The sequence below is a fragment of the Sorex araneus genome, chromosome 1, assembly GCF_027595985.1.
Source record: "Sorex araneus isolate mSorAra2 chromosome 1, mSorAra2.pri, whole genome shotgun sequence".
In the NCBI taxonomy this organism is placed as follows: Eukaryota; Metazoa; Chordata; class Mammalia; order Eulipotyphla; family Soricidae; genus Sorex; species Sorex araneus.
In genome coordinates, this window is record NC_073302.1 from 7,421,440 (window position 1) to 7,438,051 (window position 16,612).

The window sequence follows — 16,612 nt, forward strand, 5'->3', positions numbered from 1 at the left end:
GGAGGCTGGTCTCTCATTCTGGGTAACTCAGGGAAGGGACCACCAAGTAAAATGTGGTTGGAGGTCATGTGGGGGAAGGGTGATGCGGGCCGAATACAGACTAGAGACTGAACACAATGGCCACTCAACACCTTTATTGCAAACCACAACAACTAATCAGAGAGAGAGAACAAAAGGGAATTCCCTGCCATAGTGGCAGGGTGGGGTGGGGGGAGACGGGACTGGGGAGGGGGGGAGGGATGTTGGGTTTACTGGTGGTGGAGAATGGGCACTGGTGAAGGGATGGGTTATCGAACTTTGTATGGGGGAAACATGAGCACAAAGATGTATGGATCTGTAACTGTACCCTCACGATGACTCTCTAATTAAAAATAAACTAATAAAAAAAATTAAATAAAAAAAAAGAGTGCAGATGGAATTGGGTGTGCCTCAGGAACACTGTAGTGGGAGTAACTCAGTAAACCTAAGCTCCCTGCAGGGGAGGGAGGGAGAGTGGGGTTGGGGAGAAAGGACAAACCAATGTTATTTCGTAAAATGCTTGGACCTGTAATCCACCAGTTAATCATGTAGACTGCCTCTGCCTAGCACTTAGCAAAATTCCAGACCCTGAAGGAAAGCAGGTGTTTAGTGTGCACCCTGTCTTTTTCGCTCTTTCAGTTCAGTGAGCCATACTTGCCAGGAATAGTGGGAATGCTTGCGCTCAGTTGCTATGGGCCAGCTACAGATCTCTAAGAAGAGCCCTTGCTAAGAATTGCAGTCTCGGACTGAAATGTCAACTCTTTTCTGAGTGTGTGTAAAATACTTCACAGAGCTCTTGGCTCTCCACAGCATTTCATAATTAGTAGTTGCTGCTGCTGCAGCTGCTGTTTTAGGTGGCAACTCCTTGATTCTAAGGCTAAGGCTAGCGTGCTTAGTTTATGCTGCAAATAGGATGTCTTGCAGTAATAAAGATAACTTCTACTGCTAGTAGACGTTATGGGTTAAAACCATGTATGAGGCTATGTTTTAGCATTGTAACAAGCACTGTTTCATTTCATTCTAGTCAGAGCTCTGTGAGGTAGGTTATGAGATAGATCCTGTGTAAGGATACCAAGTTACAAGGCATGACAATGTACACAGAAATAGCTACACTCTGTTTTTGTTGTTGTTGTTGTTACCTTTTTTTTAATTAAATCACTGTGAGCGGGGGTTGGAGGGATAGCACAGCGGGTAGGGCGTTTGCCTTGCACGCGGCCGACCCGGGTTCTAATCTCAGCATCCCATATGGTCCCCTGAGCACCGCCAGGAGTAATTCCTGAGTGAAGAGCCAGGAGTAACTCCTGTGCATCGCCGGGTGTGACCCAAAAAACCAAAAAAAAAAAAAAATCACTGTGAGCTATACTTAAAAAACTTTCATGTTTGAGTTTCAGTCATACAATGATCGAACACCCATCCCTCCACCAGTGCACATTTTCCACCACCAATGTCCTCAGTATCCCTCCCCCTGCCTCTATGGCAGACAGTTTCCCTCATACTCTCTCTCTACTTACGGGCATTATGGTTAGCAATACAGATAATGAGAGATCATCATGCTTGGTCCTTTATGTTCTTTCAGCATACACCTCCCATCCTGAGTAATCCCCTCCAACCATCACTGACTTAGTGGTCCCTTCTCTATCCCAGCTGCCTTCTCCCTCAACTCATAAGGCAGGTTCCAACCATAGAGCAATCTTCCTGGCCCTTGTCTCTACTGGCCTTGGGTGTTAGTCTCATATTATTTTACATTCCACAAATGAGTACAATCATTCTATGTCTGTCCCGCTCTTTCTGACTCATTTCACTTAGCATGATGCTCTCCATGCACATCCACTTATAAGCAAATTTCATGACTTCATCTTTCCTAACATCTTTCCTAACAGCTGCATGGTATTCAGTTGTATAGATTTACCAGAGTTTCTTTAACCAGTCCTCTGTTCTTGGGCACTCAGTTGTTTCCAGATTCTGGCTATTGTGAACAGTTTTGCAATGAACATACAGGTACAGATATCATTTCTACTGTGCTTTTTTGCACCCTTGGGATATATTCCCAGAAGTGGTATTGCTGGGTCATATGGAAGCTCAATTTCTAGTTTTCTATATTTTTAAGGAATGTGCATATTGTTTTCCAAAAAGACTGGACCAGTCAGCATTCCCACCAACAATGAAAGAGAGTCCCTTTCTCCCCACATCCACGCCAGCACTGGTTGTTCTTGTTCTTTTTGATGTGTGCCAGTCTCTGTGGAGCTACTCTGTTTCTGTTTGTGTTTTTTATTTTTGTTTTTGGCCACACTCAGTGTTCCTCAGATTTACTCCTAGCTCTGCACTTGGGATATCTCCCATCAGGGCTTGGAAGCCATATCTGGTAGCAGGGATCAAAACCATGTCAGCTACATACAAGACAAGTACCCTACATGCTGCACTCTCTCTCTCTCTCCCCTGCCACTAGATGACTAAATTAATATAGTTCATAAGCGATGGGATTTTAACTAACCAAGCCTCCTCCCTACAGAAACTACCTCTTAACTATGTACTTTCCTATGTCTTGGTAAATCTTAGATGAGCAAGTGATTAGAGGTGTAAGTGAAGATTTATATGAATTATTCAGCCACGTCTAAAGTATTTGGGGATTACGATGAAGAAGAAACATCACTAACAATCAGATATTAGAGGGCAGAGCAGTAAGTGAGTAGGGCTCTTGCCTTGCACGCAGACAACTTTAGTTCAGTCCTCTGCATCTCATAAGGTTCCCCAAGATCTGCCAGGAGTAATCCATGAATGCAGAGCCAGGAGTAAGCTCTGAGCACCACTAGGTGTAGCCCTCCCCCCAAAAAGCAAAAATATATACAAATTAGATATTTTTTATTTCTTTCTGTATAATGCATTATTGTTAGGGGCCGGAGCGATAGCACAGCGGGTAGGGCGTTTGCCTTGCACGCGGCCAACCCAGGTTCGATCCCCGGCATCCCATATGGTCCCCCAAGCACCACCAGGAGTAATTCCTGAGTGCAGAGCCAGGAGTAACCCCTGAGCATCGCTGGGTGTGACCCAAAAAGCAAAAAATAATAATAATAATAATAATGCATTATTGTTATAAGGATAATGTCCTTATATTTTCTAAAGTTTTTAGGATAAAATGTTATAATATCTGCTATATAAAGTTTTTCTGTAAAATAAAAATTGACCAAATACAGGAAATTGTCAGCAGTTGTTATGGGGAATATTCACTAAGCTATTCTCGGAACAGTCTGTATTTTTTAAAAAAAATTTATAATCAGGGCTGGAACGATAAGTGCAGTGGGTAGGGTACTTGCCTTGCACACTGCTGACCCAGGTTGCATCTCTGGTACCTCATATTTAGTCCTCTAAGCTCACCAAGAGTGATCCCTGAGCACAGCCAGGAGAAAGCCCTGTGTACCACCAGGTGTGGCCCAAAAAAAACAAAAATTAAAAAATTGACTTTAAAAATAAATTTATGGTCAGATTTTTTTTAAAAGTAGTAAGGGATAGCTCAGAGGACTGGTATGCATGCTTTGGGTTTGACCTGACCCTTCTGTGATTCCCTGAGGATTGCTAGGAGTATCCCCTAAGCCCCTGAGCACTGTTTCATGGAGCCCAAACCCTTCCCCCATAAAAAAAGATAAAGGAAGTTGTGTATTAACAATAGTATGCTATGCCTAAGCAGTAGTAATAACCATGTTTTAAGATTGTCTATAGCCTGTTGGAGAAAATTGATGTCTTTCTTACATATTGATTTATTGAAATGCAGTTATCTTTGATGTATTATAGAGCTTGGGTATGGGTGGTTCTTGGGATCAGACACGTTCATATATATGAGGCATGTGCTTAGCAACTGAGCTCTATCACCCAGCTCTGCCTTTTTGAGCTTTGGTTGTTTTACAGATGAAGATACTAAAACTTTGTCGATGTCAGTGACAGAGTCTTCATTAAGAACAGCCTTTGCACCCCACAATGATTCATTAAAAAAACATATAGAAAGAAAGGAAGAAAGAAAGATTCATTAATTAAAAAGAAAACAAAACCTTGGAAAAAAGAACAGCCTTTGCTCCTTTGCTAAGGAACTTCCAATTTGGTCCTAGGGCTTACCTTTTGGAAAAATAAAGCACTTTTCTTTATTACCAATAAGAATTTTTTTGTATTATGCACTTGATATAATGTGATTATAATGGATTTGAATGCCACTATTGTAATAAATACACACTATTTATTTTAGTGGTGTGTTTAAATGTATAATTATCTCTTTATCTTTGTATACCCCTTTGTATACCCCTTCACATTATAAGCAAAGATAGTGTTACTTACACTTTGCCATAAAGATTTGTTTATCTATTTATTTTTGCTTTTTGGGTCACACCTGGCAATGCACAGGGGTTACTCCTGGCTCTGCACTCAGGAATTACCCCTGGCTGTGCTCAGGGGACCACATGGGATGCTGGGAATCGAACCCAGGTCGGCTGCGTGCAAGGCAAACGCCCTACCCGCTGTGCTATTGCTCCATCCCCCATGTTAAGCAGCTTTTTAGTGATCACAATTCATTAAAATGTAACCAAATGTGAAATGCAGGTTGTCATTTTTTGGTTTAGTAGTGTGTCTCACACAGTCAAAAACCCTTGTTTGAATCTGATATCTTATGTCTGTCTTAATAGGCTTCCGATGGAAGCAGCTCCAGAGAAGATCTTTCATCCCAGCTTTTGAGAAGAAATGAGCAGATACGGAAATTAGAAGCCAGACTTTCTGGTATGTCTAAGAACTCATAAAAATAAAACAACAAGGGAATCTTGCCTGGCCCTCTCTCCCCATAAAGCAGTCACAGAGCTAAATGTTATAATAATTTTGGCATTTTTTTTATCTTTTGAATCAAAAATGGAACACTAGGAACTGGAGAGATTGTACAGCAGGTAGGGCTGTCCTGGATTTGATCCCCAACATTCCATATGGTCCCCCACGCACTGCCAGGAGTAATTCCTGAGTGTAGAGCCAGGAATAACCTCTGAGCATCACTGCATGTGCCTCCCAAAAAAATGGGGCGGGGGGGGGGGGGGGAAATAGAGCAATATACCCTCATTATTCTGTTAGTACAATAAGTAATGTAAATTCAAAACTTGGGTTTTAAAGCTTAAAATAAGCAATGTTTAGGGGCCAGAGTGATAGTACAGCAGGTAAAGCACTTGCCTTGTATGTGAGCCAGGTTCAATCCCTAGCGTCCCAAATGGTCCCCTTAGTCCACCAGGAATGATCCCTGAGTACAGAGTCAAGAGTAAGCACCACCAGAGCACCACCAGTTGTGCACATGCCCATCCCCATCCTCCCTTCCCCTCCCTACACCCCCCAAAAAAAGCAGCTTCTAAAAAAAAAAAAAAACACCTGGGGCAAGAGAGACAGTACTGAGGGTAAGGTGTTTCCTTGTAGGCGGTTGACCTGGGTTTGATCTCCAGCACCATATTTCATCCCCAAAGTGACCTGATTCCTGATTATAGGAACCTGAGCACCGCTGGATTTAGCTCAAATCACCACTGTCACTGTCACTGTCATCCTATTGCTCATCGATTTGCTCGAGTGGGCACTAGTAACGTCTCCATTGTGAGACTTAGTTGTTACTGTTTTTGGCATATCGAATATGCCACGGTAGCTTGCCAGGCTTTCGTGCGGGCGAGATACTCTCGGTAGCTTGCCGGGCTCTCCAAGAGGGGCGGAAGAATCGAACCCGGGTCAGCTGCGTGCAAGGCAAATGCCCTACCCGTTGTGCTATCGCTCCAGCCCCAAATCACCACCACCACCAAAAATAAGCAACTTCTGTCTTTGTGCTCCTGAGATTTCTAGCCATAGATATAAAAAGTATAAAATACATAGCCAGAGAGATGATGCAGGGGTTAAGGTGCTTTTCCTTGTATGCGGCCAACCCTGGTTGGTAGCCTTGGCACTACATATCATCCCTTGAGTACCACTAGGAGTGATCCCTGAGCACTGAGACAGGAATAAGCCCTGAGCACTGCTGGATGTGGCCCAAAACAAAGAAACTGTATATGTAGAGTAGATTTGGCCATCTGCCATCTACCACCAGAGCTTGCATTCACAGGAACTAGCAAAGGAACTACATTTAGAGGAGTGACTCCCAGATGTTACCAGAGAGGGTGATGGTATGTTGCCACTTGTTACACCTTACGTTTTTAGAATCACTCTGGGATTCTGGGTCTCAGTACCACTTTCCAATAGTATTTCTAGCATCAGCTTCAGTATAGAAGTTGTATCTTACTTTTTGTCCTTTGTGTGCAATTATAATTGACAGGAGACTCCCATGATAGCCTCTGTCTGGACTGGCTTTGTTACTGAACAGTCCTGAGTCCTCACCTTGTTTTCTGCCCTTAGGTACTTTTTGAAAGCATCATGCTGTGAAGTGGTCAGTTGATTATTTTTTTGATTATTTGTTTTTGTCCCTTGGCATTTGCTACTATCTATGCCATTACTGAAATGTAAAGGACAAAATTGACCAAATTCTTTGTGAACCATTTCTGTTTGTGTTGCTATCCAAGGAATCACAGTTAGCTCACAGCTACTAGATAGTCCTTCTCATTGTGTCCTCCCAATCACTTTCTTAGGTTTAGCAAAGATAAGATTAGTGGTAGATGTGATTCAAAATTAGATTTTTTAGGTACAAATTCACGCTCTGAGCAACATTCTGCTTAAAGCACATTTGTTGGGGGCCAGAGAGATAGGATGGGGGTAAGGCGCTTGCCTTGCGCATGACTCAGGTTCTATCCCTGAACCCCACCAGGAGTTATCCCTGAGCACAGAGCCAGAAGTAAGTTGGATGTGGTCCAACCCCCACCCCCAAAATAAAAGCCTCATTTGTTGCTGTACTCTTGCTCTATATGTAGGTGGTATCAGTAACCAGTCATGACAACTTTATTTGATGTTGGGGAGAAGATTATAAAATAATATGAACCTTTCCTAATACAGAGAAAAAATAGTTTGAGTTTGCCGTATGTTAGAAAAGGGACAGGGAAGAGAATGCACATGTATTGATCCTTTATATGTTTTGGTCATTTCCCTACCTCATGACCCGTTTTTTGGTGAGGGGCTTGCCTTCCCAGCAGTGCTCTGTACCAAATTCAGGGTCTCCACATGAAAGACCTAAACTTCGGCCCTTTAAATTGTTTCCTCAGCCCCTTCAGTAGAGCACCATGTGACAGACTCTTAAGCACAAGACTCTTAATTGTCAATGAATCCTTTCATGTAGGTGCTTAGATCATAATTTGATAAATGAAGAAACCAGTACTTAAGATCAGTAATTTGCTTAAGAAAAAAAAATTGTTTAAGGTCTTCCAGTTAAGGACAAACAGAATTAGGAGTTTGAATTAAAATTTGTCTAATTTTCCACTAAACCACACCATCTTCTTTGGCCAGTTAGGTAATTAATTCTGACATTCACCTTTAATATGCCACTAGCAAATCAAACTTTTCTAGAGAACTAAGTGTACTTTTCATAGAGACAATACCATAACTAAAGTGTTACTCAGTTCTGTGTACTATAAACAAACTGTTTACTGATTCCCTTTCATCTGTCCAACACACAAAATTGAAATATGGGCCAGAGAGATAATAAAGGTATTAGATGCTTTACTTATATGCAGCTGACCCAAGTTTGAACTATGGCACTGCATGGTTCCCTGAGCATGGAGTAGACCATAAGAACCAACTATGGCTCAAAATCACCACCTACACACACACACAAGAAAATTGAAATGTAAAAAATAGTAATGATTCTGGTATTCATAGTGGGGCGTTTCTGACCATTAGACCAATTCTTGTTTTCTGCCAGGGCTAAACAAATGTGACTGTTTGTTTTCTTCATTGACCATGGACAGTTTGTACTATACCTGTTTGCCTGTCTTGTTTGTTGTTAATGAGAGGCTGTCTGCCTAGCTTTCCTTAACAGGAATGGTTTTCAGATTGAGAAATCATCATCATTTTCACTCATTTTTTTGTTTAACTTCCTTTCCTGATGTTTGTCCATCCCTGGTATGTGCATCACCCTCCTCACCCAAGACTATGCTGAACAGGTCCGAAACTTGCAGAAGATAAAAGAGAAGCTTGAAATTGCGTTAGAAAAACACCAGGATTGTACGTATTTTTCTCCTGCTTATTTCAGTAGTCTTAGGGTTTAGGGTTTATTGTTTGTTTTTATTTATTTATTTTTATTGTTTGTTTTTAAACTAATAATGTATGGTTAAGATTGTTCCTTCCCAGAGCTGTAGTCTATAAGTAGTCTTCTTCTTAATCTAGTCAGGAGCGCATTTGTCTGGTATTTATAAGCATACAACTCATATTTATGTCGCTCTATGGGCTTGTTTCTTAGCAGAGTGTCATTATATGTATCAGTTTGTCTCCATCCAGTTAACTAGTTTCTTGGCCACTCTTAGAATCTGGTAACATATAGTGCCTGGTCCTGGAGCCTAGTTCAGGACACTCTTGTTCTTACCATAGCTTCCTTGCTGCTATGTTTGGTAATTGGGGGTGATATCTCTGTCATTCCTCCAAAATAAAACAAACCTTTGTTTAGTCTGCCCTGAACCTTATGTTTTCCTTCGGGTTCAATTCAAGAAAGATGTTGACATAAATAGAAAGTTACCTTCTGTATATTAAGGAAAACCATTTTGAAAAAAGGGTTTTGTTTTCTTTGTTTTGATTTTTTTTAATTCTGATAAAGTTGTAATAGCAGCACTTAGTAATAGCCTTGATTTGTTCTAGTAAGTTAACTCAATGCTCTATTATACTATTTTAAAAATTACCTTTTTGTGTTTTGGTAAAAGTGTACTTTTGACAACTACAGAAAAACGAACACAACAGAAACCAAAAAAGTATGGTCTAGTACTACAGCCAAAAGATTCTTTGTGGAAAGTCAGATTTTACCCAGTCTCATAGTTCATTTTTATGACCTTGACCTTGGTATTTGTAAAGTAACAATATAGGCTATTTGTCATGCTATTTTTGAAGTTTTTCTGTATCTCAAATAGAGCCTCTTTGTTAACAGCTTCCATGCGGAAATTTCAAGAGCAGAATGAGACATTCCAAGCCAACAGAGCCAAAATGGCAGAAGGATTGACTTTGGCATTAGCCAGAAAGGACCAGGTATTTCATATGTGACCCAGCCCACTAAGTGAAATCTGATGGGAAGATCTCACTTAATGACACAATTTCAAGAAATCTATAAGCCTACACAAAAATATGTACAACCTAGTGGGGGGAAAAAAGAACAAGAAACCTTAGAGTTATAATAATGAAATGTGCTTAGACAATGAGAGTATAATTTTTTTTTCACTTTCTGGCATTGTAAAAAGGATAAGATAAATGTTGTGTCTCTGTAGAGAGTCTCAAGTAAGCACTTCTCTCTGTATTCTAAAACCCTGCCTCAGCCTAGACCCTAAACTTGTTAGAGAAAGTATGCTAGCAAGCTAGACTGCATTCAGGATATATGTACTGTATACATTCTCTTTTCTCCAAATTGTTAAATATCAGCCATCTAGAAAGAAAGGAACTCCTATAATCTCAATAAAACCATCCATTGTAAGGTGTCAGATAAGAACAGAAAATAGTACTGTTACTGGGCTATTAATACAATTATGTCATATGTTTTGTTCAGTGGCACTTTAAATTTATGATAAACCTCAATAATTGTAAATAATAACAATTTGTTAAGGCAAGATGTATTTATTATTTTTCAGTTTCAAAATAATGCAATTTCAAAATCTGCAATTTAATCTTCAGTTGGCTTTAAAGTATTTATTAGTCATTAGACATTTACTAACCCGAAAAATCATTTATCAGTATTCATTGTATAATTATGACCTTAATGTATCTAAAGAAGAAAGGATCTCAAATTGGTAGATTCTGATTGTGGGCAGTTGTTCTATAGACTTTTGTACCGAAGAAAAGGGACATAATCTCTTTTCTTTTCATTTATACCAGGTAGCACAAAGCATATGGGTAACGTGAAGGTGAAGAGGAAGATAATTATCAGGGACTCCTGAGGACCGACCCTCCCTCTGCCCACTTTGAGCCATCTAACCATCAGCTGATGGTTAGCAGGCTGACTGATCTCATTTCTGCACTCTTAGGAAATAATCCCAGCCCATTTGGGGCAGCACTGAGGATCAGCTAACACGACATGAGACTAGCACATACAACTTACTTTGGGTATTCCACTCAGTGCAGTCTATAGACTTGTATTTTTGTTTAGAATTTTTTCTAAAGTTCATTTTCTCCTGGTAGTGCTATGAACTTCCTTAGTAGTGAACCAGTTCAGATTTTTCACTTGGTTGCTTTTGGGCAAAGAGTAAGTTGATTTTGTTTTCTGAAGATCCTGGTGTTACTGATACTTTTCTCGGAAACTATTTTTGTTGTTGTTGTTTCATTTTAGGAATGGTCAGAAAAGATGGAGCAGCTTGAAAAGGTTAGTTCATCATCTTACTGTCTTCATTTTTGCTTTATTACTAATGTTGACCTCTTGTGGAGCTTGGAAAATCACGATTGCTATGCCATCTCTTGAAAGCCGAATTAGCTGAATTAGACGCTGACTTGGCATGGCCGTTGTTTTCCCCTTCCTCCTGGGCAGGCTGAGTCTTCTGTTAGCTCCACTCCTGCATCAGCAAGGCTCTGTTTTCCCAGCCTCTGATTGGGTTTCACCAAAGGGGAAACACTTAAAGAGTAAGAGCATGGTCAGGGTCTATTCCCCGCCTCTTCTCTGGGATCTTGTTTGTTTTATTTGTTTTGTTTTGGGACCACACCTAGCAAGGCTCAGGGATTACTACTGGCTCTGCCCTCTGCAATCACTCTTGGCATTGCTCTGTTCAGGGACCATATGGGATACCAGTGTGGACATCATACAACACAAATACCCTATCCTACGCTCTGAACTATCTCTCTGCCCCTCCCTGTGGGATCTCTTAACCAAAGCTTCTGTTGGACCTTTGGTTCATCCTCTGACATAGTTTCTGACTCCTCGGATTTCCTATAACAACTTCATCTCTGCCCCATCATGCCCACTTGTTTACTAGTACATTATCTGTTTGTTGATTGGATTGCTTTGGTTTGGTTCTTAGACCACACCCATACATGGGATACTGAGGATCAAACCTGACTTTGATCTCCATGCCACTTCTTTGGGTTTTCTTCCCTTCCTGCTGCCTTGCTCTCAGTCATTTTATCAAATTTTCTTTTAAGTACTTCCTTTGCCTCTGATGTCTGGACCATATGGGATGCCAGGAATTGAACCCGTCAGCCACAGCTCCAGCTCTGGGAGTGCATTTCTTACGGCTCAGTTTGGGGCCAGTAAAAGAAGAATCTTTTTGGCTAGACACAGAGGAGGAAAATTTATTATTTTACTAATACTTTTCACTAGTTTGCATAGCACAGCAAACATACTTTTATAATATATTCTTGCCTCCCAGACATAAATAGCAAGATGAAATTTGAAGTCTAAAATTAAGAAAAACTGGGGCTGGAGTGATAGCACAGCGGGTAGGGCGTTTGCCTTGCACGCGGCCGACCCGGGTTCGATTCCCAGCATCCCATATGGTCCCCTGAGCACCGCCAGGGGTAATTCCTGAGTGCAGAGCCAGGAGTGACCCTTGTGCATCGCCAGGTGTGACCCAAAAAGCAAAAAAAAAAATAAAATAAAATAAAATTAAGAAAAACTTTTAATATAAAGTAATAGATCTTGGGGTTGGAGCGATAGCACAGCGGGTAGGGCGTTTGCCTTGCACACGGCCGACCCGGGTTCTAATCCCAGCATCCCATATGGTCCCCTGAGCACCGCCAGGGGTAATTCCTGAGTGAAGAGCCAGGAGTAACCCCTGTGCATCGCCGGATGTGACCCAAAAACCAAAAAAATAATAATAAAGTAATAGGTCTCACTTAACCTGCATTATATGCTGCTACCTAATCTGTGTTTTCTTTTTTTTTTTTTGCTTTTTGAGTCATACCCAGCAATGCACAGGGGTTACTCCTGGCTCTGCACTCAGGAATTACCCTGGCAGTACTCAGGGGACCATATGGGATGCTGGGAATCGAACCCGGGTTGGCCGTGTGCAAGGCAAACACCCTACCCGCTGTGCTATTGCTCCAGCCCCTAATCTGTGTTTTCATTAGTGACCTCATAAGTTACTCTTCATGGTAGAAAATTCCTGGATATGTTTAGTTATGAAATGTATTATCTGCTGTTTATTGATCAGATGAGTTTTATTATTGCTCTAATCTTTGGTAGAATACCAATTTAAATAGTGGTAGTTTATCACTCTGGCCCCTAAATACCTGTAGTTTTTTTTTGGGGGGTGGTCATACCCAGCAGTGCTCAGGGGTTACTCTTGGCTCTGCAGTCAGGAATTATTCCTGACAGTGCTTGGGGGACCATATGGGATGCTGGGGGATTGAACCTTGTCCAAGACAAACGCCCTACCCCGCTGTACTATCATTCCGTCCCCTTGAATACCTGGAATTTTTTATTAAGAACTTCTAGATGTTGAGTAGTTTTTACTCTGTTCTCTTATTCACCACTAAATTTATTTCTACTTTTGTTGTTTGGAGGCCATACATGGTGGTGCTTTGGAACCACTCTAGGCACTCTGCTTGGGCACAGTGAGGTGCCTGGGACTATACCTGGACCTCTTGCATGCACAGCAGACATTCAGCCAATTGAGTTATTTCTCTGAGGTCCCACATCTTTTTCTTTTTCTTTAGTGAAGATAATAATTCTTTTTAAGAAGATAATTTCTTTTTCTTTAATGATCCAACAAAACTTGCTTAGCAAGATATGAGAGGAAATACGTGTTCATGAGAGGACACGGTCTTCTCCCATAGTGGAAATAGGCAGGCTAAGAAACAAGGGCGACCAGAGCAATCGTACACCGGGTCAGGCACTTACCATTATATGCAGCCCAACCGCTGAGCCTGCCAGGAGTGAACCCTGAGTGCAGAGCAGGGAGTAAGCCCTGAGCATCCCCAGGTACGGCCCCAAATTCCAAAAACAAAAAGATAGTGTTCAAGGGAGAGAACATGGGCTTAAAGAGCAGCCCACATCTTTTTTTTTCTTTTCAGCATAAAGCATTTGTATAGGACTGGGACTATGGCTCAGTGGTAGAGCACATACCTCAGATACATGAAACCCTGGGTTAATTTCTGGCATTGGGGGGAGAGGGGGTGGAGGAGGAACTACCATATAGCTTGAACCAAGGAGATAGGTCGAAGGGCTGGAGTGCCTACTGTGCATGCAGGAAACCCAGGTCTGAGTCTTGCCGCAGCATGGTGCCCTCAACCCGCTGGGTTTAGAGAAGCAAAGAACAGACCAAGGGTTTTCCCAGTGGTGGAGCACATGCTTCCCATGCCGGGGACCCCAGCTTCCCCCACTCGAAAACAAAAAGGAAACAATTCTGCGAAAATAATGATTTGTAATGTCACAGTTGCCTCCATTGATATCTTCTTCCACCTAGGAGAAAAGGCTTCTGACAGCTCAGTTACAGGAAATGAAAAGCCAGAGTTTGAATCTTTTCCAAAAGAGAGATGAATTGGATGAATTAGAAGGATTTCAGCAGCAGGAACTAAGCAAAGTAAAGCATATGGTACGCATTTTTAATTCAGAAGCTGAATGCTAATAGATGATTCATTACTCTGATTTTGTCAACGCTCTAATAAATGGCAAACATACCCTAGTAGTCTTTGATATTAATCATACTCGAATGTTTTCAGTTTATTAAAATGGAAATGTTCCTTGTGAAATCTTCTTCCATTTTTATTTTTAAACAATTCAGCATATAAAGCTCCTGAAACACTAAAATTTTGTGTAAAAGTTTGATATACAGGTCCAGGTTTTTTGTGTTGTTGTGTATCTCTTAGTAAAGCTTTTTATATTTGTATCAGCTATTAAAAAAAGAAGAAACTCTGGGGAAAATGGAGCAAGAGTTGGAGGCACGAACCATAGAACTGAGTCGAACCCAGGCAGAGTTGATGACCTCCAATCAGCAGTCTGTAGACTTAAGCCAAAAGCTTGAAGAATTGCAGAGACACTGCTCAACGCTGGAAGAACAGAGGTTCTTGCTTGGTCTGTGGGGCCCATGGGAAGTGATACTAGTGTAACTCTGGCTCTGCCTGATTGCCTTTCCCCCCTGCTCCTTGCAGCACTTTCTGGTCTCAGTCCTGGCAAAGGCTTCCAGGCTTGTCCTGTCCTAACTAGGGCCAATGACCCTCCTCACCCCTCACTCCCCATCACTTGCTCAGACTCAGAACCACTCCTGCCCCTCCCAAGCAGTTCTCTGGTTTTATTTCTAAACTATTGTGTCACCAAAGGCAGTTCAGGATATTTTGCTTTCTTAGGGTAAAATTCCCACCCACCCCCCCCCCACTCACACACACATGAGCTTCTGCTTCAGTGAGAGGCAAGGAGTCTTCTCCATTGACAAATTTCACATGGTTAATGTTTGCAGCATGACATAGAGAAACCATGTGCAATTTTCCTATGGAAAGAGCATGTCTTAGATGAAATATCCAAATGTGTGCATTCTCTGCTTTCTTTCCGTGAAGAGACCACATGACTGCTTCAAACATAGGTGCGGAAAATAAAATCACAGCTCTGGAGCAAAAAGAACAAGAGCTACAAGCATTTATTCAGCAGCTTTCCACTGATTTGCAAAAGGTACGGAGAGTACTGGGAAGTGGCCTGAGTTCCTGGTATTTGTGAAGAGGTAGAAACTAATTTCGTCAGAAATGTCAGCCTCACTGAGTCAGCCTACAGTCCACATCGCCCCAGTTCCTCGTCTAGCTAGGCTACATCCTTGTTGAAGAGATTGTCTTTGCTCTTATGTTAAAGATCAGTTGCTTTTTTAGAGGGTGTATTTCTGTGCTCCCTGTTTTGTTCCATTGATCTATTTTTCTTTTCCTTCACCAATATGACAGTTTGGTTTTTGATTTTTGGTTTTGTGGCTGCACCCAGCAGTGCTCAGGCTTATTCCTTTCCTGGCTCAGAGATCATTCTTTGCAGGGTTCTGAGGATCATGTGTGATGTTGAGGATCAAACACAGGCCAGCTATGTGTAAGGCAAGCCCCTTACCTACGTTTTGAAATCAAATAGTGTCAGTCTTCCGCAGTTGTTCTCTTTCTTCAGCATTGTTTTAGATGTTCTGCCATTTTTTTATTGCTTGTTCTTATTTGGGGGCCACATTTGGCAGTGTTTAAGGGACATTCCCAGCTCAGTGCTGGAAGATTGGTTCAGTAGGTACTCTGGGGACTCTTGAGTTCTAGGGACCAAATTCTGGCCATCTGTAAAACATGTTCCAGCTTTTTGAGCTATCTTCTAAGCCCTGTTCTGAGTCTTTGGATTCTTCATGTAAAGTTTTGAATCCATTTGTAGGATCACATAGGTATGTGTTTTTGTGCTAGTCCTAAACTTTAATTTTTGTGAAGGGACACAAAGAATGGTTATGAAGATTGGAGATCATTGAAAGTGTTTTCATATATCCTGCAAAATGCCATTTTTGCTGTACTCTGCTAGTACAGTTCCTACTGTTTGTTTTTGTTTTGGGGCCAAACCCAGTGATGCTCAGAGCTTACTCCTGACTCTGCACTCAGGAACCACTCCTGGTGGGCTTGGGGAACTTTATGGGGTACTGGAAATCAAACCCAGGTCAGCCGAAGTGGAGCTTCTGGTCATTGTTTTTGGCATCTGAAGTAATGATGTAAGTCCCATGTACTCTTCTTAATAGGATTAAACATTTGCTTAGTGGAAATGAGAAGAACATTCCTGGAACCACCAGATCATGACAGTACAGTCTGGTTATATTTTTATAGGGGCCTTGCCCGGAAGTGCTGGGACTGAGGAAGACAGGGCCATTCCCAGTGGTGCTTGGGGACTCCAGCATTACCTGGAGGACCATGCAATGCCAGGGATCAAACTCAGGGCCCTGTTCATGCTCACCATATGCTCTGCCACTTGAGCCAGATTCCAGCTCCTGTCCCATTTTTTTAAGGAAAAGAAACACCATCCCTTTGCTAGCCAGACTCCATAGAGGTAATGGCAGTGTTCTTCTCAGACCGGCAGTTACTTAAATCAAGGTGACTGTTTGTCTCCTACCCCAGTGTTCTTAAAAGATAGCTGTGTGCTCTGGCTTCTGATCTTGCATCTTTTATGGTCAGGGACAATTCCCTACTCATTCTTCTAGGGTAGAGTTGAAAATGAAATTTCAGTGACATAGGATGACCCAGATGTGGCAGGAAGACAGGGGAGCAGTTTCTCATGAAATCTGCTTTCACCTGCAGATCACCACTGAAGCTCAGGAGAAAGAGCAGCTCATCACCCGTTTGCAAGAGAAAGTCTCATCCTTAGAGAAGAGACTGGAGCAGAATTTCTCAGGAGAAGAGCACGTGCAGGAGCTCCTGAGAGAGGTGAGTGGCTCTTTTGGGCTGGCTGGGCTAGGGAAGGCAGCAGAGACCATGGCGGTTTCCTCAGTTCTAGAGTTTGAGAACTGCAGAGTCTGCAGACACTGGTGAGGCAAGCACACGCTCCAGCTCCATGGAGTCCTGCTTACAGCTG

General features: G+C 41.9%; 1 protein-coding gene across 3 annotated transcripts in view; it reads left to right on the top strand.

The window, feature by feature from the left end:
* The window catches only part of GOLGA1 (golgin A1), a 52,638-nt gene that overhangs the window by 11,372 nt on the left and 24,654 nt on the right, over positions 1-16,612 (top strand). The window contains exons 4-11 of one of the 3 annotated variants that reach the window (XM_055134185.1): positions 4,683-4,773; positions 8,083-8,157; positions 9,068-9,165; positions 10,454-10,486; positions 13,521-13,649; positions 13,948-14,117; positions 14,608-14,719; positions 16,339-16,464. In XM_055134185.1, coding sequence (XP_054990160.1) covers positions 4,683-4,773; positions 8,083-8,157; positions 9,068-9,165; positions 10,454-10,486; positions 13,521-13,649; positions 13,948-14,117; positions 14,608-14,719; positions 16,339-16,464 — 834 coding nt within the window. Of the gene's footprint in view, positions 1-4,682; positions 4,774-8,082; positions 8,158-9,067; positions 9,166-10,453; positions 10,487-13,520; positions 13,650-13,947; positions 14,118-14,607; positions 14,720-16,338; positions 16,465-16,612 lie in introns of those variants that run through there. The other 2 variants (XM_055134194.1, XM_055134188.1) reach the window with 2 other exon arrangements.